The sequence below is a fragment of the Sceloporus undulatus genome, chromosome 2, assembly GCF_019175285.1.
Source record: "Sceloporus undulatus isolate JIND9_A2432 ecotype Alabama chromosome 2, SceUnd_v1.1, whole genome shotgun sequence".
NCBI lineage: Eukaryota > Metazoa > Chordata > Lepidosauria > Squamata > Phrynosomatidae > Sceloporus > Sceloporus undulatus.
The window spans coordinates 304,483,079-304,483,986 of record NC_056523.1 but is presented as its reverse complement, the minus strand read 5'-3'; the positions used below and the strand labels follow the sequence as shown (position 1 = coordinate 304,483,986).

The 908-nt window shown below is 40.4% G+C and overlaps 1 protein-coding gene across 1 annotated transcript in view; it reads right to left on the bottom strand.

Annotated features, from left to right (window-relative positions):
• Positions 1 to 402: 402 nt before the first annotated feature.
• LOC121920685 (potassium/sodium hyperpolarization-activated cyclic nucleotide-gated channel 1-like) overlaps positions 403 to 908 on the bottom strand; it is a 179,255-nt gene continuing 178,749 nt past the window's right edge. Inside the window, exon 4 of the mRNA XM_042447836.1 lies at positions 403 to 639. Coding sequence (XP_042303770.1) covers positions 403 to 639 — 237 coding nt within the window. The remainder of the gene's footprint in view (positions 640 to 908) is intronic.

Here is a 908-nt window from a genome sequence, read left to right as displayed (position 1 = left end):
AAATGCCTTTTTTCTCAGTCTCGTGTGGCCCTGAGCATCCCCTTCCCATGGGGATGGGGGGATAACGGGGGGAGGGGGGATTTGTGTGCGATAAAGTAAATAGACATATGAATGCAGGGCATTGTGGTACATATCCATTTTTATTTTAAGCCCACTTGCTTTCTGAGTAGAAAGAAAAGCATTTTCTACCCCTTTGGGCACTGTGAATGAATTGATCTGTGATAAGGTCACTGCTCACCACAATAAAACTAACTCCATATAAGATAGTTCAAGAGGTCATGTTGGTGAAGTATCTAACTGTCTGCCTAAAACTACCACTTCAGTGTACCTAATTCAGGAAAACCTTCTTTCACTTTAAGCACAGCTTAGTAAAAGAAATGTTATTAAAAATGGAGTTATATTTCAAGCAAAGTAAATTACCTTTTCTTGATACTGACGCCGTGATGAATCCAAAGACTGGATTAGGGCAGTGGCATGACCGACAAACATGGCATAACAGGTGGCCCCCACAATCATACTCAGCATAGTTATCCAGAGATCTGACATGCTGACAGGGGCTCTGGCTCCATAACCAATACAAAGCATATGGCTCATGGCTTTGAAGAGTGCATATGAGTATTGCTTTCCCCAGGAATCATTCTGCAAGAAAGAGAAGGGGAAGGAAGGAAAATGTTTGAGTGAGCTTGAGTACAGGGGACATAAAGAGTCTCGGCGTATGTAAACGGAAGATAGCAGCTTACTTATCTTGAAGGCAACACATCCCTGTAATATATTCTTCATAAATGGAAAAGTGATATTCTCTATCAGTAAATTATCCCAATAAGCTCTTAGACAGGCTGTCAGACGTCCTTATGATCAAATACAAAATTGGTTTGCATAATGGATTCCTCTCTTTTAAAATTTTAACA